The following is a 26,092-nucleotide window of genomic DNA, read 5'->3' on the forward strand; positions in this document are numbered from 1 at the left end:
TAAAATAATCTGATTAAAAAGGAGCAAAGGACCTGAATACACACTTTCCCAAAGAAGATATACAGACTAACAACAAATCACCCAAGACAAAATTAAGGGGCTAGCTCAGTTGGTAGAATACACGACTCTCAATCTCAGGGTCCTGAGTTCAAGCCCTGTGTTGGGGCATGGAGCCTACTTACAAACAAAACAAAACAATTCCATTTAAAATAGCATCAAAAAAGTTTAGAATTAAATGTTTAAATGGATTGCGAGGGCCGCCTGGGTGGCTCAGCAGGTTAAGCATCCGACTTTGGCTCAGGTCATGACCTCATGGTTTGTGAGTTCGAGTCCCACACTGGGCTCTGTAATGACAGCTCAGAGCCTAGAGCCTGCTTCAGATTTTGTGTGTCACTCTCTCTCTCTGCCCCTCCCCTGCTCACACTCTGTCTCTCTCAAAAATAAATAACATTAAGAAATTAGAATAAAATAAAATGTTTAAAAAAAAAAGGAGTGCAAGACTTGTATGCTGAAAACCATAAACCACCACCAAACAATATTAAAGACCTAAATAAATGAAACAATATTCCATGTTTAGGGATTGGAGATAATATTGCTAAGATGAAGAAAAGCCTCAAAACAATCTATAAATTCAACACAATCTCTATCAAAATTCCAGTTCCCTTTTTTGCAGAAAGTGACAAGCTGATCCTAAACTGTATATGAAAATGCAAGGGGACAGAATAAACAAAACCACCTTGAAAATGAAAAACAAAATTAGAGGACATATACTTCCTGATTTCAAACTTACTACAAAGTTATATCAATCATAAATGTGTGGCAGTGGCATAATTATGGATAGACATACAGATCAACAGAAGAACATAATTGAGAGTCCACAAATAAATCCTGACATATTTACAAGGGTGCCAAAATCATTTACTAAGGAAAGAATAATCTTTTCAACAAATGGTGCTGGGACAACTAGATACCCACATGCAAAAGAAGTTGGGCTCCTATCTCACACCATATACAAAACATTCTAAATGGATAAAAGACCTAAATTTAAGAGCAAAAATACAATTTTAGAAGAAATCATAGGAGTAAATATTCCTGATTAAGATTTTATTTTTTTTTGTTTGTTTAGTATGTATCTTTTTTTTTTTTTTTCAACGTTTATTTATTTTTGGGACAGAGAGAGACAGAGCATGAACGGGGGAGGGGCAGAGAGAGAGGGAGACACAGAATCGGAAACAGGCTCCAGGCTCCGAGCCATCAGCCCAGAGCCCGACGCGGGGCTCGAACTCACGGACCGCGAGATCGTGACCTGGCTAAAGTCGGACGCTTAACCAACTGCGCCACCCAGGCGCCCCTAGTATGTATCTTTTTAAGATTTTATTTTTAAGTAATCCCTAAACTCAATGTGGGGCTTTAACTTACAACCCCGGGATCAAGAGTTGCATGTTCTACTGACTGAAACCAACCAGATGCCCCATCTTCCTGATTTTATATTAGACAATGTTTTCTTACATATGACACCAAAAGCACAAAGAAAAAAAAAATTAAATAAACTGGACTTGATCAAAATTAAAAACCTTGTGCTTTGGGGCGCCTGGGTGGCTCCATCAGTTAAGCATCTGACTCTTGATTTGGGCTCAGGTCATGATCTCAATGTTCATGAGTTTGAGTCCCATGTCCAGCTCCATGCTGCCAGTGCAGAGCCTGCTTGGGATTCTCTCTCCCTCTCTCTACCTCTCCCCAACTCGCTCTTCCCCTCCCTCTCTCCCAAAATAAACTTTTTAAATAAATGGTTATGGTAGAAAATTTCATGTTATATGTACTTTACCACAATTAAAAACTAGGGGCACCTGGGTGGTCAACTGGTTAAGCATCTGACTCTTGATCTCAGCTCAGGTCTTGATCTCAGGGTCATGAGTTCAAGCCCTGTGTTGGACTCCATGCTGGGTGTGAAGGGTACAATAAATAAACAAACAAATAAGTGAATGAATAAATAAATAAAAGGGGTGTCTGGGTGGCTCAATCAGTTAAGCATCCAACTCTTGATTTCAACTCAGGTTATGATCTCACTGTTCATGAGATGGAGCCCTGTGTCAGGTTCCATGCCTATAGTATGGAGCCTGCTTGGGATTCTCTCTTTCCCTCTCTCTGTCCCTCCCCTGCTGGTGCTCTCTCTCACAAAATAAATAAACATTTAAGAAAATAAAAATAAGTTAAAAAATAAAAAATAAAATTTTGAGGTGCCTGGGTGGCTCTCTCAGTTAAGTGTCTGCCTCTTGATTTCAGCTCAGGTCATGATCTCAGTCATGAGATCGAGCCCCACCTCAGGCTCCATGCTGGGCATGGGATTCTCTCTCTCCCGCTCATATTCTCTCTCTCCCTCTCTCAAAATAAATAAACTTAAAAATAAATAAATAGATAGATAGATAGATAGATAGATAGATAGATAGATAGATAGATAGGAGAGGTGCCTGGGTGGCTCAGTTAGTTTAAGGGTCTGACTCCTTGATTTTGGCTCAAGTCATAATCTTAGGGTCCTGAAATCAAGCCCCACATTGGGTTCCACGCTCAGCGCTAGGCCTGCTTAAGATTTTCTCTCTCCCTTGGGGCAACTAATGGCTCAGTCCATTGAGCTTCTGATTCTGTTTCGGCTCAGGTCATGATCCAAAGGTTCGTGAAATCAATCCCCAAGCAGGGCTCTGTGCTGACAGCACTAATCATGCTTGGGATTCTCTCTCCCAATCTCTCTCTCTCTCAAAATAAACATAAACAAAAAAAATAGGATTTTCTCTTCCCCCTTGCCCGCTCACAGGAAATTTCTCTCAAAACAAAAAAAGAGTAGTTAATCATGGTCTATTTTGCATACTTAAGCATTCTTTTTTTTTTTTTTTTTTTTTTTTGAAGGCGGGAGCAAATGAGAGAGAAAAGGAGAAGCAGGGCTCACACTCACCTGAAAAAGGGCTCAAACTCAAGAACCATGAGATAATGACCTGAGCCAAAGTCAGATGCTTAATGACTGAGCTACCCAGGCGCCCCTTAAGCTTTCTCCTTTAATCAAAACTATTCATAGGGGCGCCTGGGTGGCTCAGTCGGTTGAGCGTGCAACTTCAGCTCAGGTTATGATCCCACGGTTCGTGGGTTCGAGCCCCGGGTCAGGCTCTGTGCTGACAATTCAGAGCCTGGAGCCTGCTTCGGATTCTGTGTCTCCCGCTCTCTCTGTTCCTCCCCTGCTCGTTCTGTCTCTGTCTCTCAAAAATAAATAAACATTAAAAAAAAAAAAAACTATTCATTTCCGGGATTCTGGGTGGCTCAGTCGGTTAAGCCTCCGACTTCAGCACAGGTCGTGACTTCACGGTTCATGAGTTCAAGCCCCACATCAGGCTCTCTGCTGTCAGTGCAGAGCCTGCTTTGGATCCTGTCTCCCTCTCTCTTTGTCCCTCCCCCACTCTCTCTCTCTCAAAAATAAACATTTAAAAAATATTTCAAGGGGCACCTGGGTGGCTCAGTCAGTTGAGCGTCCAACTTCTGCTCAGGTCATGATTTCACAGTTTGTGGGCTCAAGCCCCGCATCGCGATCTATGCTGACAAGCTTGCTCAGAGCCTGCAGCCAGCTTCGGATTCTGTGTCTCCTTCTCTCTCTGCCTCTCTCTCTCTCTCTCAAAAATAAACAAAAGTAAGAACTATTTCAAAAATAGGGATGCCTGGGTGGCTCAGTCGGTTGAGTATCCAACTCTTGGTTTGGGCTCAGGTCATGACCTCCCTGTTTATAGAATCGGGCCCCATGTCAGGCTCTGTGCTGACAGCTCAAGAGGCTGCAGCCAGCTTCAGATTCTTTGTCTCCCTCCCTCTCCCTCTCTCCCTCTCTCTCTCTGCCTCTGCACAACCACTTGCGCTGTCTCTCTTTAAAATAAACATTTTGGGGCGCCTGGGTGGCGCAGTCGGTTAAGCGTCCGACTTCAGCCAGGTCACGATCTCGCGGTCCGTGAGTTCGAGCCCCGCGTTGGGCTCTGGGCTGATGGCTCAGAGCCTGGAGCCTGTTTCCGATTCTGTGTCTCCCTCTCTCTCTGCCCCTCCCCCGTTCATGCTCTGTCTCTCTCTGTCCCAAAAAAAAAAATAAATAAACGTTGAAAAAAAAAAATTTTTTTTTAAAAAAAATAAATAAAATAAACATTTTAAGAAACTTAAAAAAAATTTTTTTTAAATACGGGCGCCTGGGTGGTTCAGTCAGTTGAACATCCGACTCTTGGTTTTGGCTCAGGTCATGATCTCAGTTTTGTGGGTTTGAGCCTCGCACAGGGCTCTGTTCTGACAGCAAGGGGCCTGCTTGGGATTCCTTCTCTCTCTCTGCCCCTCCCCGACTCACACAGTCTCTCAAAAATAAATAAAACTTTAAAAAACATTATTTTAAAAATAATTTTTTTTTAAATTCATTTCTTGTTGGATAGGTGTGGTAACCAGCCTCCAAGATGGTCCCCAATGATTCCCATCTCTAGGTATTCATGGTATTCAACCCATGGTTTTCCCCTCCCACATTTATCCCCTTAATTCTTCCTGCTTGGTCTCTCCTCTCTTGGATCACTCACCCTGGGGGAAACTAGTACATACTATGAGCAGCCCTATGGAAAAGCTCATCTGACAAGGAACTAAGGACTCCTACAGCCAACCAGCAACATTTTCTTAGACAGGGATCCTAGAGCCTTTAGAGGACTGCAGCACTGGCTGACATCTTGCTTGTAATCTCATGAGACACTGAGACAGAACCACCCAACTAAGCCACTCCCAGATTCCTAACCCTCTGTGATATTAATGTTTGTTTTAGCCTGCTAAATTTGAAAGTAATTTGTTAGGCAAAATAGATAACTAATACAGAGGGAAACATTCCTTTCACAGCTTTAAGAATTTATGTTTTCAAAAAGGTATTAAAGACACTATAAAAATTGTCATCATCATGGTACTGGATATTAAAATAAAATCCATATTAAATCAGTAACTGTGACAGATAGGATTTCTTCACATTTTTATGTCTGTAAAGTTAATCAAATACATAGAAGCACAATAAGCTTTGAATCGATAAAAGAAATCACTTCAAAACACAGATCTGGGTAAATGAAAAATCAAACTTCAGCTGTACAACTACAGAAAAGCATTCACTAAAACTGAAAAGAGATTGGGGCACCTGGGTGGCTCAGTCAATTAAGCACCCAACTCTATTTTGGCTCAGGTCATGATCTCACAGTTTGTGAGATCTAGCCCCACATCAGGCTCCATGCTGTCAATGCAGAGCCTGCTTGGGATTCTCTCTCTCCCTCTCTCTCTGCGCCTCCTGCACTCTCATTCTCCTTCTCTCAAAATAAATAAAAAATTTAAAAGAAATGCAAAAAAAAAAAACCAAAACCAAAACTATTGAAATGGTACGATCCTTTTGGAAAGCCATAGAGAAGTACATACATCAAGATACAAAAAATTTAACCCATTACCCTGATATTCTACTACCAGCAGTTTATCCTTAGGAAATAATTCCACAAACATTATTATGAAATTATTACAAGGAAATAATTCCACAGATATTACCTATCAAGACTCTACTTACAACTCTAACATCTACTCCACCAAAGAAATTATTTCAGTGGTTTCATTAACTGCACTGTAATACTTCTGCCCACTCTACTATGTTAAAGAAGAACATCTGAAATGTAGATTTTATTACCTCTCAACAACTGCTCTGCAATTCTTTACTGATGGTGGCATAAGTAGAGGTGCTATTCCTTGATATACTTACTACAAAAACAAATTCAAGACATTGTCAGTTGAACCAAATGTAATTTGAATAAATGCCTTTAGATGTAAAATTCCAAAGACAATTAGGATGGCATTAATGTCTATTATTTTTAGTGAGTACAGAGACAACTTCTACATCACCTACTTGCACCAGGGACCCCCAACAGCTCCAATTACACTATCAAGAGAAATTTGAAATGACAAGGGGAATATACCGTTGCAATTTACAAAGACTAACCTTCAGACTCTTCCTGGTATATAAGGGGATATCATATAACCAGTAATTATTTTTAATTTAATCTAATGTGTAAATACAATTGTTCATACTCCAAAATGGATTTTATCCTTCCAGCAATCTTTAGCAGAATATTATGGTATTTTATATAAAATCACTGGAATGTGAAAAGGACTTTAGAAACCTTAATAAGTCATTTTGCCTAATAAAGCAACACTAAAATCTGTTCCAACTTATTAAGGGGAAACCACAAATGTGTATGACTTTGTTGGTTCTCTAGTAAATTATCTAAAAGTGGAAGCAATGTTTAAAATTATGGTTTGTATATAACCATTACAAAGAATGTAAAGCATCTAGAATATATAAAGAACTCTCAAAACTCAACAGTTTAAAAAAAAAAATCAAACAATTCAATTAGAAAATGGGCAAAAGAGATGAAAATATTTCACTAGAGGATATACAGATGGCAAATAAGCACACAAAAAGATGTTCAACATCATTAGCTATCAGGAAAATGCCAATTAAAACCATAATGAGAGATCATTATATAACTATCAAAATGGTTGAAATAAAAACAGTGACAACACAAGTGCAAATCAAAACCACAATGAGACATCACCTCACACCTGTCAGAATGGCTAAAATAAAAAAAACACAAGAAACAAGTGTTGGCAAGTGGAGAAAAAGGAACCCTTGTGTACTGCTGGCAGGAATGCAAACTGGTACGGCCACTGTGGAAAACAGTATGGAGGTTCCTCAAAAAATAAAAAATAGTATTACCAGATGATCCAGTAGTTCCACTACTGGGTATTACCCAAAGAATACAAAAACACTAATTCAAATATATATATATATGCACCCCGATGTTTATTGCAACATTATTTGCAATAGCCAAGATATAGAAGCAACCCAAATGTTCATCAACATATGAATGAATAAAGAAAATATGGAAGATATATATATGTATCAAACAATCCAATTAGAAATGGGCAAAACATACATACATACACATACACACACATACATACATATATAACAGACTATTACTCAGCCATAAAAAAGAATGAGATTTTGCCATTTGCAACAACATGGATGGATCTAGAGGGCATAAGGCTAAGTGAAATAAATCACAGAAAGACAAAAATATATTTTTCACTTGTGGGATTTAAGAAACAAAGAACAATTTTTTTAAAAAGACCGACAAAAGGGGCGCCTGGGTGGCGCAGTCGGTTAAGCGTCCGACTTCAGCCAGGTCACGATCTCGCCGTCCGTGAGTTAGAGCCCCGCGTCAGGCTCTGGGCTGATGGCTCGGAGCCTGGAGCCTGTTTCCGATTCTGTGTCTCCCTCTCTCTCTGCCCCTCCCCCGTTCATGCTCTGTCTCTCTCTGTCCCAAAAATAAATAAACGTTGAAAAAAAAAAAATAATAAAAAGACCGACAAAAAACTAGACTCTTAAATATAGAAAACAAACTGGTGGTTACCAGAGGGCATGTAGATCTCGGGGAGGGGTGAAAAAGAGTAAGATACACTTATCTTGGGGTGCCTGGGGGGCTCAGTTGGTTGACCATCTGACTTGGTTTCAGCTCAGGCACGATCTCACAGTATGAGTTCAAGCCCTGTGTCGGACTCTGTGCTGACAGTTTGGAGCCTGCTTGGAATTCTCATTCCCTCTCTCTTTTGCCCTTTCCCTGCCCTCTCTTTCTCTCAAATGAACTTTAAAAAAAAAAAAAAAAAGAGTACACTTATCTTGATGCACACTAATGTATAGAATTGTTGAATCATTATACTGTACACCTCACAGTAATATAACCTGTACATTCACTGTACTGGAATTTTAGAAACAAAGAGAGAGAGAGAGAGAGAGGGAAAGAAAGAAAGAAAGAAAGAAAGAAAGAAAGAAAGAAAGAAAGAAAGAAAGAAAAAGAAAGAAAAGATTCACTCATATGAGGACTTTAAGACAGAACATATAAACATAAGGGAAGGGAAGCAAAAGTAATATAAAAACAGGGAGGGGGACAAAACATAAGAGACTTTTAAATATGGAGAACAAACAGAGGATTACTGGAGGCATTGTGGGAGGGGGGATGGGCTAAATGGGTAAGGGGCACTAAGGAATCTACTCCTGAAACCATTGTTGCAGTATATGCTAACTAATTTGGAAGTAAATTAAAAAAAGAAGAGAAGAAAAAAGAAAAAAGGAAAAGAAGCGCCTGGCTGGCTCAGTTGGTACAGCATGTGACTCTTGATTTCAGGGTTGTAAGTTCAAGCCCTACAGTGGGTGTAGAGATTATCAAAAACAAAAAAAAAAAAAAAAAAAAAACACTTAAAAAAAGAAAAAAAATAGACCAAGAAAAGGAAAGAAATAGTGATAACACCAAATGATGGCAAAGATGCAAAGAGACTCCATCACTCATATACTGCCAGTAAGAATGTAAATGATAGAGTTGCTCTGAAAATCAGCTTGGCAGCTTCTTATAAAACTAAACATGTCACTACCATATGATTCAGCAATTGTACTTGGGCATTTATCCCAGAGAAATGAAAACTTATGTTTACACAAAAACCTATATACAAATGTTCATAGCACTTTTACTTCCAATAGACAAAAATTAGAATAAGGCCAGATGTCCTTTAACAGGTGAAGGGCTGAACAAGCTGTGGAATATACACTGTGTGGAATATTACTTAGTAATAAAAAGGAATAAAATATTGATACATTGAATAAACTGAAGGAATCTCCAGGAACTTACACAATATAAGTGAAAGAACCCAATCCCCAAAAGCTATATACTATATGATACCATTTATGTAACATTTTTAAAATAACAAAATTTTACAAACAAAGGACAGAGTAAGTAATTAGCAAAGGCTGGGGAAGGAGCTGTAAGAAAAGAAATGGATTTGATATAAAAGGGCCAAGGGAGGGATACTTGTGGTGTTGGAACTGTTTAGTATCTTGACCGTGGTGACACATATGTGAACCTACACCAGTGATAAAAATGTAGAGAACTTAATATACACATTATATATTCTACGTACTACACAAAATGAATACAGGTAGATCTGGAGACATCTAGAACACATCTTCTTAGAAATACAGAATTTTCTTCTAGGAAAAAAAAAACATGAAAAACAAAAACTGGGTTCACGTGAACAAGATTGATGGATTATATCAACATCAATATCCTGGTTGTAATATTTGACGTTTTCATAAAACATTACCATTGCAAAACCAGGCAAAATGCACAAGAGATCCCTCTGTATTATTACTTAAAACTACATGTGAATCTACATTTATCTCAGTAAAAAATTTCAATAATAAAAATGAGAGTGGAGCTCTATCTACATGCTCATATGAAAATATGTCCTTAATATATTAACCAAGGTATTGAACACGTATACAGGCCATTTACATTACCAAATTTAAAAAAAAGAAAAGGTTTGTATAAAAAGAAAAGTTTAATAGAACATTAAGTACATGAGGCGTGACAGAAATAGAAACTTTTACCTTCCATTTTTAAGTCTGACTTTTTTTTGCCACAAATATTTATTACCTTTCTAACTAAAAAGAATCACAGCCAGGGTGCCTGGGTGGCTCAGTTGGTTAAGCATCTGACTTTTTTTTTTTTTAATGTTTTTATTAATTTTTGAGAGAGAGGAGAGAGAGTGTGAGCAGTGGGGGGACAGGGAGAGAGAGAGAGAGAGAGAGACAGAGGGAGAGAGGGAGAGAGAGGGAGAGAGAGGGAGAGAGGGAGAGAGAGGGAGAGAGGGAGAGGATCCGAAGCAGACTCTGTGCTGACAGCAGAGAGAATCTGATATGGGGATTGAACTCACGAACTGTGAGATCATGACCTGAGCCAAAGTCAAATGCTTAACCGACTGAGCCACTCAGGCACCCTGTGTCCCACTCTTGATATCAGCTCAGGTCATGATTTCACAGTTCCTGAGTTTGAGCCCAGCATGGAGCTCTGCACTGACAGGGCGGAGCCTGCTTGGAACTCTGGTCTCTCCCTTTCTCTTTGCCCCTTCCCTGTTTGCTCTTTTAAAACAAATAAATAAACATTTAAAAAAAAAATCCTAGCCATTTCTTCAAAAGGCCACACTTGAAATTATTTTAAAAGTCTAAGGAACAATCATTCAATGAAAATCAAACCCACCACTGCAAAAGAGATGGGATCTCCTTTCAGTGGGTTCTTGTGAAAACTAGGGGGTAGAGATATAACATTTACATCCGTGACAATGACAAAAGACAACCAGCAAAACAACATAATAAAGTTATACCACTTAACAGCTGGGAGTACACAAAGATCCTGATCCCACTACACAAAATAAATTCTCGTGATTACCAAGAAAAAATGGATAAAATTCTATTAAACAGAAATAGAAACTGTCAACAGTAGTTTATGTCTTTAACTTACCAAGTAAGGCAGAAGAGTTCAGAAGAATAAAGAAAAAAAAGCAAAAATGCAAAGACAGGCTTCTCGAAATTCACGAGTAACTCTCCCAAAAGGTGTTTGGTTTTTGCATATAATAGGCATTGCTTACTGAGCACCTACTTCAGAACTAGCATCTAGTATCTTGTTGCACTCTCAAACAAACCTGTAGGTAAGGTACTAGCCCCAATTTAGAGATGAGGAACTGGGCCTCAGAGATTAAAGGGACTTCTCCAACTAAACAGGAAGAACAGTACACACTCAGACACACTCAGAGATCTGTTCAATTTAAGACCATTATGATTCGGGGTACCTGGGTAGCTCAGTAAGTTAAGTGTCCAACTCTTGATTTCGGTTCAGGTCATGATCTCGTGGTTTGAGACTGAACACCACGTCAGGATCTGTGCTGACAGTGTGAAGCCTGCTTGGGATTCTCTCTCTCTCTCTGCACCCCCTCCCACTCACGTGCTCTCACTGTCTCTCAAAATAAACTCAAAAAAATAATAATAAGACCACTATGATTTAATATTCACAATTAAAAGACTGAAAAGTGAGGGGGCACCAGGCTGGCTCAGTCGGTAAAGCATCCAACTCTTGATCCCAGGGTCATGAGTTCAAGCCCCAAGTTGGGTGTGGAGCCCACTTTAAAAAAAAAAAATTGGGGCGCCTGGGTGGCGCAGTCGGTTAAGCGTCCGACTTCAGCCAGGTCACGATCTCGCGGTCCGGGAGTTCGAGCCCCGCGTCGGGCTCTGGGCTGATGGCTCAGAGCCTGGAGCCTGCTTCTGATTCTGTGTCTCCCTCTCTCTCTGCCCCTCCCCCGTTCATGCTCTGTCTCTCTCTGTCCCAAAAATAAATAAACGTTGAAAAAAAAAAAAAAATTTATAAAAAAAAAAAAAATTACCTTGTTAAAAGATTGAAAGTGAGAATGTGGAGAAAAATATTAGGATATTAGGAAACTCAAGTTCAAAGACCTTAGAAATTGAGTGCATGAGGAGATAAAGTCAAAAAAATTCTGAGGTTTTAAAATTTGGTACACCGAGGAGAAGAGCTGACAGTCCATTCATCACCTTCCTATCTAAAACTTACTTCCTGGGGCACCTAGGTGGCTAAGTCGGTTAAGCCTCTGACTTCGGCTCAGGTCACGATCTCACCTCTTGTGGGTTCAAGCTCCACAATGAGCTGTGTGCTGACAGCTCAGAGCCTAGAGCCTCCTTTAGATTCTGTGTCTCCCTCTCTCTCTGCCCCTCCCTGCCTCTCAAAAACAGATAAACATTAAAAAAATTTTTTTTCATAAGTAAAATAAAATCTACTTCCCTCCCCAAGTTGTACTGCTATAATAGCACCATCCACCCTTTCCTTTGGTAACTATATAAAGGACTACTACAAAAAAGGCATCATGCTACATACTATAAAATGCAACGATGAATCAGACCAAGAGGATAAAGACATGAGCCAGGGGAGGGTGTGAAGTAAAGCAAATCTAATCTATTAGTAAATAGTTCAGTCTGACTGAACCCAGAACACCTTGGATATACCATATATGAGATTTGAGAAAGTCAAGAAAGGGTCCTATCAAAGAGGCACTAAATATGGGCTTTGTTTGTTAGGTAAATAGGGAAAGAAGTGAGGCACTGAAGGTAAAGCTTTAACCAGAGACCTAGAATTTCTCATTTTGGAGGTCAGAAGTAATTTTGGATAAGACAGACTGGAAAGAAAAACTATATGAAGAGTGATAAAGACCTCATAGTAGAATGGGAATTAAGAAATGAAAAAAAGACTGGAGAATCTGTGTAATTTAGAAATCGCATAATGGAGTGCCTGGCTGGCTCAGTCGGAAGAGCAGCATGTGACTCTTAATCTCAGGGTCATGAGTTTGAGTCCCATGCTGGGTGGAGATTACTTAAATAAAAATTTAAAAAATAAAAGTAAAAATAAAAACTTAAAAAAAAAAAGTCAACTCTTGGGGTGCCTTGGTGGCTCAGTCAGTTAAGCATCCAACTTCAGCTCAAGTAATGATCTCGCAGTCAGTGAGTTCAAGTCCCACGTCAGGCTCTGTGCTGATAGCTCAGAGCCTGGAGCCTGCTTCAGATTCTGTGTTTCCCTCTCTCTGCCCCTCCTCTGCTCACGCTCTTTCTCTCTCAAAAACGCATAAACATTAAAAAAAATTTTTTAAAAAGTCAACTCTATAGGATGGCATACAAGACCTATGTTTATACTTTACCTCCTGACAACCCCATTCTCCCAGATTCCTATCAAAAGAATTTCTTGGCACTTCTATATCCTACTCCTTCTTACTTACTGGCATGCCTCTGTTCAATTATACATAACCTTTCTGTGAAGTTCTTCAGGATTACTCCAGACATGCCACAGTACTGTATTTATAAGACCTATTAAACTACTTACTATTCTGTATTGTCAATGTTTACACTGGTGTTCCTTAAATAGTAAAGTTCCTTAAAAACACAAAGTAGGTCTTACCTTTTAATACTAGCAGTGCCTGGCACAGAGAAAGCACTCAAATGTGGTTTGATCATAAAAATGAGCGACTCCAAAGTTTCCAGCCTTGAAATGAACAGGAGGATGATGCCGTCATTAACACAAAAGGAAATGCATGTTTGGCATAAAGGATAGGTTCAAAATTGAATATGATATAGGTAGAAGAGAAAGTTGGTTGGCGATTAGAATTTCTTGGTCTGAAGCTCAGAAGTCAGATCAAGAGCATTTTCACACAGCAGAATAAGAATAAAGTAAATCCATGAAAGTGGATGAGACTGCAGAGAATCAAAGAGGAAGAAAAGACAGTGAGCAAAGAAGGGCTGTTTAAAGGAGTGGTGGTCAAATACTGCAAATCTAATAGGGTAAGTATTGAAGTGTCACCTGGGACTTATAAAAGAACAGTTGCAGCAGAGTAGAGGATATAGAAGCCAATCCACAGAGCTTTAAGGAGAGGTTAAAAAAGCAGTTAACTCTTGCAAGAAATTCACCATTAAAGGGGAAAGATCATTGGAAGGGTTATAGGATACAGGAAGATGCCTTTAGAATAGGAAGGTATCATCCCGTTTTTAGGCAGAAAAAAATGAAGTAGAAAAGTAGAAAATAGACTCCAGAAGAAAAGAGGAAAGAGGAATGAGTAACACCAGGTCCTCTAGCAGGGAGGACATGAGAGCAGAACATGAGAGGTATGGAGATAGGATCTATTTTCTTTTTAGACAGGAAAGAAGAGGGCAGAGAATTGCTGCAACGATGAGGAGAGCAGAGAGAATCTGAGGAATCATTGTCTCAGGGACCACCACAAGCCGTACAAAGATCATCTGCACTCATCTCTCCTTTTTTCCTCAAATCCAGACTCTGATTTTGCCTCCAAACCAGATAGCCCAAAATGGCTGCCAATTTCCCTCCTCTGAAATAATCTTTTCGATTTACCCTCTTTCTTTCTACTACTAATTCTGCCCATGTTTTTTTGTTGTTGTTGGGGTTTTTTTGGTTTTTTTTTTTAATGTTTATTTCTGAGAGAGAGAGACAGCCCATCAGCAGGGAAGGGGCAGAGACAGAGGGAGACACAGAATCTGAAGCAGGCTCCAGGCTCTGAGCTGTCAGCCCACAGCCCAACAGGGGGCTCAAACTCACGAACCGTGCGATCATGACCTGAGCCAAAGTCAGACGCTTAACCGAATGAGCCACCCAGGTGCCCCCAAGTCTAAGTTTTAACTACTATTGCAACAGACTCTGACATCCTAAGGTTGCCTCTATTCTCCCCCAGCCAAAGTTTTTCAAACACAGATTTCATCAGATCACATCTCAGCTAAAATCCCTTGCTGGCTCCTAGTCCTATCACTTCAACATCAAATGCCACAGTCCAAATTTTTAGGCCCTATTACCAGACTACACTTATCCTACCCAACCAATCCTCAACAAATACTTCCTGAAAATACTATGGTCACTTAATTCTCTACATGCAAAATACCCTTCTAGGAGGTACCTGGGTGGCTCAGTCAGTTAGGCATCCAGACTCCTGATTTCAGCTCAAATCATGATCTGTTTGTGGGTTTGAGCCCCACACTGACAGCGCAGAGCCTGCTTGAGATTCTCTCACCCCTCTCTGTGCCCCTCCCCTCCTTGTGCTCTCTCTCTCAAAATAAACTTAAGAAGACGAAAACAGCCTTCCAAACCCAACCAAACCCAACCCACCCAAAGCCAATTCAAGTTCCACTTCTTCCTTGAAGCCTTGACTACTCTAGGTTTCATTCATCTCTCTACTCAACTCTTTAACCACTTAAACATCCACAGCATAGAACTCAGTACAGGTGGGTGGTTTTTGAGTACTTTGTAAATCCCCAAGATTGTACAGGATTGTTACAATGCCAAAATATCTATTTTTAAATGGCAAAAAGAAGCCTCTATTCAAACATCTTCCTATGGACAATATAGTGTCTATCTCCACCTAATAATGAACTACTATTACAGTGCCAATTACAAGGTAAAACTGCAAACAAATCTGGCAAAAAGATGCTGTGTTTCTTGAAATCAGTGTAAATAATAAAGAAAAACCACTCTGATTACAGGTATGGAAAAGATGATCTAGGTCAACCAGTAAACAAGTGACAACTGACAACAATAATAGGACAGAAACTTCAAAAAGTGACATGATAAACATCAAAGGATTAAGATATGTTGGGGCACCTGGGTGGCTGAGCTGGTTAAGCACCCAACTCTTGGTTTTGGCTCAGGTCATGATCTCACAGTCTTTGAGTTCAAACCTGACGATGGGCTCCTCAATGACATTGTGGAGTCTGCCTCGGATTCTGTTTCTCTCCCTCTCTCTCTCTGACCCTCCGCCAATCACGCATGCACTTTCTCTCTTTAAATAAACTTAAAAACAATGTAAGTCAATGACATAACAGAGGGAAAATAAAACAAGATCAGTAAAATAGCAGTTACCACTGAGTATGCAAGCATTTCTACGATTCTCTCTTTGGTATATGCTTGAAATTTTCTATTGTGGACTTTTTTTTCTTTTTAAATGTTTATTTATTTTTGAGAGAGACAGACACAGAGTGTGAGCAGAGGAGGGGCAGAGAGACACAGAGACATAGAATCTGAAGCAGGCTCCAGGCTCTGAGCTGTCAGCAGAGAGCCTGATGCGGGGCTTAAACTCACAAACCACGAGATCATGACCTGAGCTAAAGTCAGATGCTTAACCGACTGAGCCACCCAGGCACCCCTATTGTGGACACTTTTAAAAGAGAACCTTACTAAAACGGATTACCTCATTATTTTACAAAAATTTAACCTCATTATAATCATGAGAGAGTGAAACAAAATAAAGTATGTCACCTCCCTCTTATACAATTCCACTGGACAATTTTTTTTTAATTTTTTAATGCTTATTATTTATTTTGAGAGAGATAAAGAAAAAGGAGGAGGAGCAGAGACGGAGAGATTTCCAAGCAGGCTCCACGCTACCAGCACAGAGCCCCACACAGGGCTTGATCCCACAAACCTTGAGATCCATGACCTGAGGCAAGATTAAAAGTCAGCCGTTCAACTGAGCCACCCAGGTGCCCCTGGACAAAATTTTTTTTACTCAATTTGATTCTTGCCTTATTATAACAAATAGTTGCCATCACAACCAAAGTTTTGATAAAGGTTTAAAAAGTTTATTTTCATATTTCTTCATTTTAATTTTTCGATATAAAATCCTAAGTAAACCCTTTTCTCCTTATTATGAAATTTTAGTTCCCACTGTAAGTGGATTCATTTTTAGTCACCTTCTTTAAATTAAAAGTACAATATGTACATCAGACTATCCTGGAGCTAGCTAGCTACATCCTAAGAATTTTGAGTATCCCTAAATTCATGAATACCACCACAATATAAATTCTCCATAAAACATCTAAGGGAAGAGTAGAAAACAAACTGCTACAAACAGCCTAGTGAGTAAACCAGGCCCAGCCAAGAGTGTCAGAGACCTTCAGAAGTCACTACAGAAAACCAAGAGTACTGAGATAGTTCTAGGATTTCAAGGGTTTTAGTTTTGTCTCTAATAATCTCAAGTGCCTTGAAGGATGACCTGTGTTTTATGACATCTTTCACTACAAAGCTATGAAGATCCAATGAGACAATACAGACCAAAGCACTTAATAAGTTGTAAATTATTGCCTGTTTAAACTTAGCTCTGGGACCAACTTTCCTTCAGTATTTTATCAAGTACCTACATATTATTAAGCACTATACACTGCATACGTTCACTGGCAGGAATTAGAAGGTGTCAACCCAATTAGATATAAAAGCACCAAGTCAGGATTAGTAACTATAATGACAATGATTATTCACATCACTATATTCAGATAAAATAACTGAAAAGCAGAGGATAAACTGAAGAGGCTGCTTATTTATGGCAGAGGGCAAACAGTCTGCTTATAGCTAGACATACAAAATAAGACAGTATGATTTTGAATCATGTGCCTTTCTCTAACTCTATAAAGGGAATTTACAATCCTAATAACTATATTACTCTCACCAAGAGAATCTTTATCAAAGTATCACATAACAAAAAATACCAACAGCATTTGCTAATGATTCTCTAAAATTTCCAGCCCTAGACACAGAATCTAATGCAGAGTAAGTGCTCTATACTTGCTGCAATGAATCAACTGTGCAGTAATCTGTATATATTAAGTGTGTAGCCATATAGAATTACTTTTAATTACACCTTTCCCAAACTATGTTATTCAGCTAAATTTGCACTCTAACACTAACTTCACTATTTCAAATCTTCAGCTAAAAAATATCAAAGGCAAAAATCAAAGCAATGCATTGCATCCACGACCTTAAACCAAAGGCCTACAATTGGTTACTCGCCTCTTCAAGCCCATAAAGTCTTTAAGCAATTTATACTTTCTGCCAGAAAAAAAAAATTTCTATTTATATACAATTTTGCTAACTCCCATTTTAGATACATAACATACTATCTATAGGCTCCAATATTTTCAATTGTTTATAATAGAGCCAATATTCCAATGACATCTCTTTGACAAGAAACAGATGTGTCATTATATATATGCTTCTAGAGAAACATCTCCACTGTCAAATGCAAGATTTTATGTAAACACAAGGGCATCACTATATATGTAAAAAAATTTCCATGTGAACCCAAGAAAGAGTTTGTCTAAGCTGCCAATAGGTCACCAACACAACTTATCCACCCTAAAAAATACCAAGGACAATACAGACTCAAAGTGACTACCAAAACAAATTTTTAAAATGTGCAACTGCCAACTTAAGAAACCAAGGAGTACTAAAACATATTTAAAACATGAATCAACAAACAAAAGCAACACACCCACATTCTCTGTGACTTTAAAGAATATCAAGGCTATATGGTAAAGTGAATGTTTAATGCACTCAAAACAGTCACCACATACAATTTTTTTTCTGATTAAATTTTTATACAGATTGCAGAGGCATGGAAGTAAGGAGATCCTCCGCACCACACTGCAGGTGACCATAACAATACATCTGGGGAGAAACAAAACCAGAATGAAATATTTAAAGCTGAGAAAAATTTTTTAACAACCAAGAAGTTTGATTTTAAAGGTGATGAAACTGAGGTTAAGAGAACTGAGCATTCCGCTAACTATGGACAGTCCAAGAAATTCTGTATAAGATCAAATAAAAAAGAACTTTATCATTTACCACTCGTTAACAACAATACACAGCACTACTAAATAACAACTCAAAGTAGATTTTCTTCCGTTTCTATACACTTACACATACCACAACACACAAACACTTCAAAATTAAAACCTAAGTTCAAGAGTCTACTCTGATGGTGGCAGTTACCTACAGCAATAGGATACTATACCTTCACAACAGGTAGTTCAGAAAAACTGGCCTAATTCAAATTTTGACTGATGTCCAAGAAGGTCTTCTCATCTTAGCTACTTTCAATTTGTACCCAAAATGCACTTCAATGTGAAGCAAGCATCACCCCATCAACTAAAAAAACACGCCAGGCCTTACGTAAAAAAAAGAACTCCAGGAAACTAACTGGTTCACCTGCACTCATGATACCAGTACGCCAAAACATTTAAAAAATAACTAAGTAAAACTAAACAAATGTATGCTCCATCTTGAAAAATGAAACCTGAACTCAATTAAAGGCCCTTAAAAGTTTTAACTCTTAGCCAGTCCTCAACTGAGAGTTAACTGGAAAAATCTGAGGGAAAAAAAAATCATACAACAGAGATAAATTTAAAAATCAGAGTAAAATCTCCCCAAAAAGCCTATCATTAGCAATAGGCACTCAGCTGTGAACTGATAAACAACCAAAAACCAATCAGTTATGTTTCCCTTTAAGTTGCCTGTATATATACACTTATGTATATATTTAAGTTGTACCAAAAACTGCTTACAAATGGCAATTCCTGTGAAGTAGATGATGATGAAGTTCCAGGTAATTCTAGCATGTTTCCTAATGTACTGGTACTGGAATCTGGATCATCCTGAAAAGATAAATTTATTGAATTTAATTGCTCTTCTATGGTAACGTTTGTATCTCCTAGTGAAAAGGGGGCTGGGAGAAGGGCTGCTTTTTCATTGCTGCCGTCCACTTCATTTCTTTGCTTATTTTTCTGTGTTTCAGTTTGAGGAGCTAATGGCAAGAATGGCGATTTGACTGCACCATTTCTACTCTCTGATGTGCTGTCTTGTTCATTTCCCATGGCCACGTCTACACCATTCTCTGATTTAGGCTCATAATTGCAGGTGGCATTGGTCTGAGTTTCCTCAAAGATCTCCTCTATACTCTCATCCTCTGTGACTGGCTGTTCTGGGTCCATTTCAGAATCTACATCTGCATCGTCCACACAAGTAAAATTCTCAAAGTGCAGAAAGCCATTCTTGATAGTCTTTGTTACTTTTACCTGGAGTTCAGGGGAGTTATTACAAGAGGGTTCCTGTTTCATAGCAAGTGCTGTTGGACCACCAGGACTCAAGGAAGTGCAAACAACTGGCGACTGAGCTCTTGAATCACTTTTTTCAGGGTCTTGAAAGGATTCTGATCCATCAGCAGACCCATTTAAATACTCTACATTGATCATGGAGGCCAAATCCTGTAGTCTCCGCAGTGGAATGTAACAAGATGGAGAATCTTGTCCATAAGCATTTTGGGATGTTCCACTGGCAGTCGATAACTGCATAGTACACCCATTAAGTGGCTCAGAAAAATTGGATTGACCATTACCGAAAGGGCTGTCCTTGTCTTCAGGGGCATCTAAATTCACTGGATTGGAAAAGGGCAGCAGACAATTTCTTCTAGGTAGTTCACAGGTCTGATCCATCCTGGGCCAGCATCAACCTGAAATCCAAAAACAGCAATTAATCTTAGTTTACAGGCCATTTGACTCTTATCTTCAAAATGGCAGCCACTTCTGAAGGCCTAGTGGCCTCAATGCCTTTCTGCTGCACTTCCATGGGCGGAAAAAGTTCCCCAGCTGACGATGGAAAAATGGCCTCGGTGAGCCTCCGCAAACTCCATCTTCCCGGAGCTGGGCAGATCTTGCCACATGCAAACAGCCCGTCCCTTTTTCCTGCAGTGCAGACTGGTGGACAGTTGGGCTGAACTAACATTAAAATCCCTTTGGCAGTAGAAATTCCTAAATCTCAAACAGAAATTGTCCTCCCCATCCCCCGCTGGTGGGGGGAGGGGGGTGTCCAGCGGCCGGATCTCCCAAAGGGAGAGGGCTGCAGGGTTCGAAGGGGGCTCCCGGACGCTGCACAAAAAGGTTACCCTCCTCCTTCCTGGATCGCTCGGGCGCAGCGGTCACAATAGCGCTGCACCCTGCGCCCAGCCGGCACTGAAGCCTTTGCAGCGGCCGTGCCCAGGCCGCAGGCGAGTCGGCCTAAGCGGGTGCACCCCGAACCTCGCCTTTCAGACTGCAAGACTGCTCAGTCCACGGCTGCAGGGCCCAGAGGCCACGACGCGGCAGGGGGAGAGAAACAGAGGCAGCCGGCGAAGCCGAGTCAGGGCAGCAGCAGCTGCTACAGCTTGACAAACATGGCTGCTGCCGACGCCGCCGCCGCCTGCCCGGGCCGCGCTCCTTCCCGCAGCCGCGGCAGCACCTCCTGGCCGAGCCGATCGCACTCATCAATATTAAGCAGCAAGCAAAGTTTGCTGCAGGAGGGTAGCCGGCCCCGCGCCCACCAGCTGGCTACCTGTGGGGAGGCGGAGGCCGAGGTGCGCGCGGGAGGCCGGCGGGGCACGGGCCGCGCCGGGAGGAAGTTCTCCGCGGCCGGGCCGGCTAGGCCTGAGCCCGGCTGGTAGTGATGGAGGGGGAGGGGGCCCGCGGCAACAACGCCGCGGGCCACCAACACCGCGCCGCGCCCGGCCCTCACCCGCGCCCCTCACCTCACGGCCACCACCATCTTCCCCGCCCGGCCGCCTCCTCCCTCTTCGCGCCTGCCCGCCACCCACCCAAGCGCACTAGTTACCGTGCCCCGCGCCCCCTCCCGGGCCGGCTGGGGGGAGGGGGTGACCCTCATTACACTGGGGCGCGAGCGGAGCTGAGGGGAGAGAGCGGAGCCGCTCGCTGCACCCCCCTCCCCCCCGCGTCTCTCTTCAGGGGAGAAGGCAGCGAGCGCGACCTGCCCCGGCCTATTCCGCCGCCGCCTCCTCCTCCTCACACCCCCACCGCGCGCGCCCCCGCGGCGGCGCGTGCGACCCAGCGCCTCGCGCCGGCCCGCGTGCGGCTGGGGCACCGAGTGCGCGCGCACCCCTTCCCCCCACCGCGCGCGCGCTCCCTCTCCTCACTCTTCGGGGTTCAGGGCGGGTGAAGTCGGGCTCGCGAGCGCGCCGCCCAATCAGCGGAGCCGCCGCTGCCGCCCCCTCCCCTCCCCTTGCGCGCCCGCTCGCGGCCCGGGCCTACGGGCCGGCCCGGCAGCCCGGGCGGGGCCTGAGGCAGGCTCCCCAGGGGCCTCGCGCGCCTCCCCGGAGTGTCTGGGCCTGCGGGCGTCGTGGGTGGCACTCAGATCCCCTCACCTACCTCAGGGCGCTACGCTGGCCCCGGGCTGCACACGGCTCCTGAACCCTACCCGTCTCGAGCCCCATCCCCGGCGGCACCTGGCCCGGCTGAGGCCTGTCCGACCGCCCAGCCAGCCCCGTTCGGGCCCGCGTCAGTCCCAGCCTCCATCTTAGGTTACAGCCCGGCTCCCCATCCACTGGGCACCTGCCCTCAGCTCGCTCGGCTCGGCCCGAGGCCAAGGCAACCCCCCTCCTACCGCGGGGCTCACCTGGGGGCTTGGGCTGGGGTCTTCGAAGCCTCAGGCCCCGAGCAGGCGTGGCCGCAGGTGAACCCCCTGCCCAGCCGCACCCCAAACCCACACCACCACCACCACAGACCAAGCTGAGCAGGAAACAAAATGGAGGCAGCAGCTCGGGTCTGCCTCCCAGAGCCAAGCTTGTGCAGCCCCAGGGCTCCCTCCTGCCGCAGGCCCGACGCCCGCGAAGCAGGGGGCTGGCTCGTTCCGGGGAAAACAGGCAGCCGCCCTAGAGCAGCGCAGTCAGGCTGGGGACTCGGCCCTGCGGTCCCCACAGCCCCTCACCCACCACCCCTTCCCTTCCCCCTCCTCCCTATTTCTCTCCCTCCCCCTGCCCGGCCTTGCGGGGTGAGCGGCGATCGGGAGCCGGGTCGGGTCGGGTTACCGGCCCGGGCACTGCCTGCCCGGCCGTGGCCTCGGCCGGGGGATGAAGCCAGGCGACCCCCGCGCCGAGCCCACCCCCCGCACCGGAGCCGGGCAGCAGCCTGACTGCGCGCCCGCACCTCGGCCTGCCGCCGTGCGGCCCCCGCCCAGTGAGGCCGTGTCCCCAGCCCGGGCACCACCGGGACGAAGCTCCCTCACCACCCCCGAGCCCAGGGGTCCTCGCTGCCTCGGGCGGGGCGAGGGGAGCGCGGGGGGGAGGGGTCCACTAATCCCTGCACCGCCTCCCGCGCCTAGTCTGGGTCTGGGCCTGGCACGGGGACTCGGGCCGCAGGCGCGGGCGGGCGTCAGTAGGTGTGTGCGCGCGGGGCAGAGGACGCGAGCTGGGGGCCCGGAGGGGCCGCGCCTCGCACCGCGGACGCTGCAGTTCTCCGCACCCAGGCAGATGGCCCTCTCGTGCCACAGCCGCCCAGCGCAGGCCGCTTGCTCCGCAGCCCTCATCCCCCGGGAGCGCGCGCCTCGCCCCTGCGAGCCGGGCTTCGGGACCCCGGCGGAACTGCGCTGGGAGGGCGGACCGCCGGGCTGGCCCAGCCAGGCCTAATGGCCTAATCGCCTAATCCTCGGCCTGGTGTGCTGTCTGCTCCCAGGTCGTCTTGGAACTCGAGGCCTGCACCCAGCGCGCGGGGCCCCGCAGCTCTGGCCTAGAGCGGCCGCGACGCGTCCAACCATCAAAGACGGCGTAAGGACAGGTCAAGGAAACCAAACCCAGCCTCACCCCGAGACTCCGGCCCCCTAAGCCCTTCCCCCAGTTCTCTCTGACTTCGTCGCCCCCTGGGCTTGAACCCCGGCAAAAAGCTCACCTCTGCAGCTAGTTGTTAACCTAAAGTGCTAAGGGCATCCTCGCTGTTGAGAGAAAACCACAACCTACCGCCATAAAAATCCCGCCTCCTCCAGAAAGCCTTCTGTGATTAGAGTTCACTCCATCTCAAAGCTGAGGGCGCCGCCCTCGAGAGCCACGTGACCATGAGTCCTCCCTGGGCTTAGTAAATGTGCATAATTATTGCCCCAGTGGAGTGTTTACCCGCAGCCCTTCTATCTGTTAGCCGTGAGCCCACTTGGGAGAAAGGCCGCTTTTGGCCTTGTCCTGCGCGGCGTCGGCACGGGAGTCCCTAAACGCCACCCTTAATCCTTCCCCACCTTTCTCCCGGAGACTGGCCCCAGTAGACTAGGAGTTGAGGATGCCCCTAATCTCCTACTCTCCAAAGCCCACAGTCCAGCCCTGGAGACACACAAGTAAACAGGTCCATAGCACACCGTGTAGGTGCTGGGATGCAGCCCCTGCCAAGACACCAAGCAGGCTTTCTTAGAGGGAAGATGTCCCCTGGAACCAAAGTAATGCGCCCCCACCCCCACCCCCGCACTCCAACTATGACCCCAGGGGGCTTCTGAGGTACTCTGAAGGTTCCCAGGTACAAAGTAAGGTTGGCAGTGTTCTGTGCACTAGGACCAGCAGGAGAAAAGCTGGGTCTACACCACAGGGTCCTGCCCTACAGGGACCAGCCCTTGCTCTGCTAAGGAGTCATTCCTGCCAACCCCATCTGGGCAATTCAGTGGGGAAGCTTTGACTGTTTCCTTTTTCACACCTAATAATTTGAGCTAAGCATTTCTGACTGACAATTACCCCCTGCCAATTGCCCCAATTCATCAAGGCTCCTCTCAACATTTTACTTTCCCACAGACCAACCTGAGGGCTTCAGAGCTGCCCCTGTCTGGGCTTGAGCCAGTCACTTAACAGCCCCAAGCCTCAGTTTCCTCACCTGTGGCACAATGAACAGGGGTGGCTGTGAGGTTCTTCCAAGGGAAAGGTAAGTTTTAGGAGCCTGTGCAGACTAAGCACCTGCTGAATGCTGAAATGTAATTCATTGCTTCATTCAGCAAACAATTTCTGCTTTCTGGTCGATATGCTGGGTGCTGGGAAAAACAAAGGACTAGATGCCTGCCCCAGGAATCCCCAGGCCTCAGGAAAAGACAAATAAAGGTGCTGAGTATGAAGAGGTATGGGGCCAATGGTTCCTCCCAGAGCTGACCTCTGGACATCACTGCAATACGGGAAGCCCTCTTTACAACTTTCCAGCCCCCAAGAAAAAGCAGTAGGGGTTAAAAGGGAGACAGGCAGCTGGATGAACAGGTTACTGGAACCCCAGGGTAAAACTCTTGGACTTTCCTGCCTGTTAAGTAGAATTTGGCTGCAATGGTCTCAACTACAACAGCCCCCTCTGGGGCCTCCACATCCACCGGGCCCTGGCCAAGCGCCTCATGTATGTTTGTTTTGTGTTGAAGGGACCCACAGGACCACATATTCTCACAAGGACACTGGCTCTTGAAGTCAGAGAAGAAGGGACAGGATTTGGTCCTACCCTCCTCCTCATCTTTGCTCAGGGACCTTTTCTGGCCCTGTATCTCTCATCCTTAAGACTGAGATTAGAATCAAATACGTGCTAAGTCTCTGCTGTATGCTAGATACCATGCTGGGCACTTGACGCACCTTAGTTCCTTTAACCCTTCAGCAGCCCTGTGAAGAACTGAAGTCCAAAAGTTTAAGCAAGGTGTCAGAGTCTTAACTGTCACCTGGTGTGCTTGGCCTTATCTGTTGCTCTTAGCTGGCACACAGACACCATCTTTAAGGGCCCAACACAGTGCCTCACCCACAGGTGTTCAGGAATTTGAGTGTCAGGCAGTGAGATTACCTTAGTCTCAGTTTCCTCATCTGTGAATTATAGTTACTGATAATTCCTACCCTGCTGAGATAGATATCTGTCAAGACTTTTGGCCAATGTACAGTGACCCCTTTTTTCTTAGAACTGCCCCCCTTTCATTCATTAATTCTACAGATATTTATTAAGCTCTCCCCTCATAGCCTTGTGAAGAAGGCAGATAAATAAAAACCAGGTAGAGAGCTGAACAGTAAGAGAGAAGCTGAAGGTGCTGGGGGATTTGGGGAGGCCTCAGGGGCAGTCAGGGAAGCAATAAGAGGTCTCAGGTAAGGATAGGAAAGGCCATGGGTGCCTGACTATGCAGGGCCTTGTTGTTCAAATTAAAGAATTTAGGCTTGGGGCACCTGGGTGGCTCAGTTGGTTGAGGGTCCAACTTGGGCTCAGGTCATCATCTCGCGGTCCAAGTGTTCAAACCCCATGTCAGGGTCAGTGCTGGCAGCTTGGAACCTGGAGCCTGCTTCAGATTCCTGTCTCCCTCTCTCTCTGCCCCTCCCCTGCTCTCACTCTGTCTCCCTCTCTTTCGACAATAAACATTAAAAAGATAATAATAAAAAGAGTTTTTAAAGAATTTAGGCTTTCTCTGGAGGTCAGTAGGAAACCATGGAAGGTTATGGATCACATCTATGCAGTACAAAGCTAACTCTGCCAGCAGTGTCCAGATGACATTGGTACTTCCTCTAGAAACACTACCCTGGCCAGGGTCTTGCCTCTGGGATATGCTAGAACTGTCATATCAGTAACAGTTGTGGCTTCTCCTCCTTTGTGCCAGATATCCTCCAAGACACCCTCTCATTTAATCCTGAGTTGAGCACTGTTGTTCTCCCCATCTTCAGGAGAGGAAGCATGACTTTGTCAAAACCAAACTCCTAACCCAAACTCCCAGTTCACACTCTTCATCTCCACTGGACGTGGACATCATCTGCTTTCTGACTAAACAGCCAGGTCTGGTGGGGAGGTATGGAGGCCTTTGCTAATTAGTCCTAAATGCTGCTGGTAAACACCACAATCATCCCTTTTTATGGGTCTAGGGGTTGGGAATTCCTTTCTCTGCCCACTCAGTGGTTTCCCCAGAACTGGATCAAGCTTCTACTTAAGATCAAGGAAGGATTGGCCACATCTTAAGCCATATAGTTTTCCAGCAGTGTTTCCTTCCTACCCCAAATACCAGGTTTCTCTCTG

General features: G+C 44.2%; 1 protein-coding gene across 12 annotated transcripts in view; it reads right to left on the reverse strand.

Annotated features, from left to right (window-relative positions):
• Window positions 1-21,851, reverse strand: part of NSD1 (nuclear receptor binding SET domain protein 1) — a 147,579-nt gene extending 125,728 nt beyond the window's left edge. The window contains exons 1-3 of one of the 12 annotated variants that reach the window (XM_045447278.1): window positions 21,732-21,850; window positions 19,687-19,800; window positions 18,857-18,946 (exon numbers count right to left, since the gene is read on the reverse strand). In XM_045447278.1, the coding sequence (XP_045303234.1) occupies window positions 18,857-18,946; window positions 19,687-19,716 (120 nt within the window). In that variant the 5' untranslated portion in view covers window positions 19,717-19,800; window positions 21,732-21,850. Of the gene's footprint in view, window positions 1-18,856; window positions 19,801-20,657; window positions 21,376-21,484; window positions 21,555-21,731 lie in introns of those variants that run through there. The other 11 variants (XM_045447255.1, XM_045447239.1, XM_045447287.1 and 8 more) reach the window with 11 other exon arrangements.
• Window positions 21,852-26,092: the final 4,241 nt, after the last annotated feature.

This window comes from Leopardus geoffroyi, chromosome A1 (assembly GCF_018350155.1).
Source record: "Leopardus geoffroyi isolate Oge1 chromosome A1, O.geoffroyi_Oge1_pat1.0, whole genome shotgun sequence".
Classification (NCBI taxonomy): domain Eukaryota; kingdom Metazoa; phylum Chordata; class Mammalia; order Carnivora; family Felidae; genus Leopardus; species Leopardus geoffroyi.